The 1,802-nt window shown below is 40.5% G+C and overlaps 1 protein-coding gene across 1 annotated transcript in view; it reads left to right on the top strand.

The window, feature by feature from the left end:
• The window catches only part of LOC107726549 (structural maintenance of chromosomes protein 5-like), a 22,769-nt gene that overhangs the window by 15,180 nt on the left and 5,787 nt on the right, over nucleotides 1–1,802 (top strand). The window contains exons 16-17 of the mRNA XM_016536177.1: nucleotides 1,024–1,128; nucleotides 1,203–1,322. Coding sequence (XP_016391663.1) covers nucleotides 1,024–1,128; nucleotides 1,203–1,322 — 225 coding nt within the window. The remainder of the gene's footprint in view (nucleotides 1–1,023; nucleotides 1,129–1,202; nucleotides 1,323–1,802) is intronic.

Genomic DNA, 1,802 nt, shown 5'->3' with positions numbered 1-1,802 from the left:
GCAGTACTGAAACACCGTCTAAGCTGTTCGCCAATCACAACGCACTGGGACAGCTAACCAATCACATCACATTTCGTTTTTCGGAAGGCGGGCCTTCATCAAACCCGGAACTAATAGAGCCGTTTGTGCCAGGCTGGGGAGAAAGGTATTGTAATAATGTAAATTATGTAAAAAATAATGTGTTTTTCGAACCACCAAGCATGAGAGCATGTTCTAGTACACCCCCAAAACTAATTCAAAACATTGTAAAAGAGCATAATAGGACCCCTTTAAATAATTGAATCATAATTTAAATAATCTTCTGTTGAACACAAAAGAAGATACTTTGAAGAGTGTTGGTAACCAAACAGTTGACGGTAGCCATTGACTGCCACAGTATTTTTTTGCAATTGTATGGAAATCAATGGCTATCAGCAACTGTTTGGTTACCAACACTCTTAAAATACATTCTTTTGTGCTCAACAGAAGAAACAAACTTATATAGGTATGGAAAAACATAAGATTAAGTGACGACAGAATTTTCATTTTTGGTTGAACTATCTCTTCAGGTTATTGCAACTTGATTCAATTGATAAAAGCTGCAGCAGTTATTGTGTTACGAAAATGTGATAAAATGTGCCTTATTCACAGACACTGGTCGATAACCCATTCTATTTATTTGTGCAAAATTTGAAAAATTCGGTGACATTCCGCATTACACAGTAAATTCCATTTTTATGACTCGATTCTGCGGTTCCATTAGCCTTTTCTGCATCGTGAAAATCATGAGCTGTAATTAAATTTCCATTCTCAATTACACAATTACATTCATTGGCATTATATTAGCCATCTCAGTTTCTAGTTCTCAGAATTGACCACTGACAAACCACTGCATTCAGTCAGTCGCTGTGCGATTTTCAAGCAAACCTCAGATCATTGTCCAGTTTCTCATTCTAAATGTCGTCTGGAAAGTGTGACGCAGTTAGTAGCAGAGCTCAGCGTACAGTCAGTTCCTGTGTCATGTGCTGTGGTTGTGACTGTCAGGTGGTGGAGGAATATAACAGACGTGAGCGGGAGATTCAGAACATGGAGAAGGAGCTGGACGACAAGACCAATGCTCTGAGAACCTACAGACAAAACATCGCTGAGGTGCGTCTGACAAACCCCAACACCTTCATCATACAGACAGAGTTAACAGACGTGTGTGTGTGTGTGTGTGTTAGGCCAAAGAGCGCTGGCTGAATCCTCTGAAGCTGCTGGTGGAGCAGATCAACGAGCGCTTCCGTGATTTCTTTCGCTCCATGCAGTGCGCTGGAGAGGTGGATCTGCACTCGGAGAACGGGGTGAGGACATGAATAGTCTCTGTAATTACAAAAACATTTATTTCAGTCCAAAAGTCTCTATTTCAACATTTTGAACAATAGGGCCCTACAAACTTTTTCTTTCTTTTTTTTTTTTCCCCCTCAGAAATTCTTGTTTTAATTTTTCTGAAAATCAAATGAAGGCATTAAACAGTTATTTTAAATCAAATGAAAATTAAACCCTTTTATTTTTTGGCAAACAAACTGAGGTTTACTGTTGAAATTTATACATGGAGGCAGGGGCGCGGGAAGATGTTTTCGGTTGGGGGTGCTGTGTGTGTCCGTGTTGGGTGAAAGGGGAGGGGGGCTGTGCTCCACAAAGCACTACAACCGCGTCGATATGAACACTCGTTTAAGTGGCATACACACTGGGAAATTTGACTGCATATCACATTTTTTAAATGATCGATAGTAGCTGATCAATCTCGGGGGTTGGGCTGGGTCCGCTAGGCTTACTTGTCT

This window comes from Sinocyclocheilus rhinocerous, unplaced genomic scaffold (assembly GCF_001515625.1).
Source record: "Sinocyclocheilus rhinocerous isolate Xijiao unplaced genomic scaffold, SAMN03320098_v1.1 scaffold726, whole genome shotgun sequence".
In the NCBI taxonomy this organism is placed as follows: Eukaryota; Metazoa; Chordata; class Actinopteri; order Cypriniformes; family Cyprinidae; genus Sinocyclocheilus; species Sinocyclocheilus rhinocerous.
This window is presented reverse-complemented; position numbering and strand designations above follow the sequence as displayed.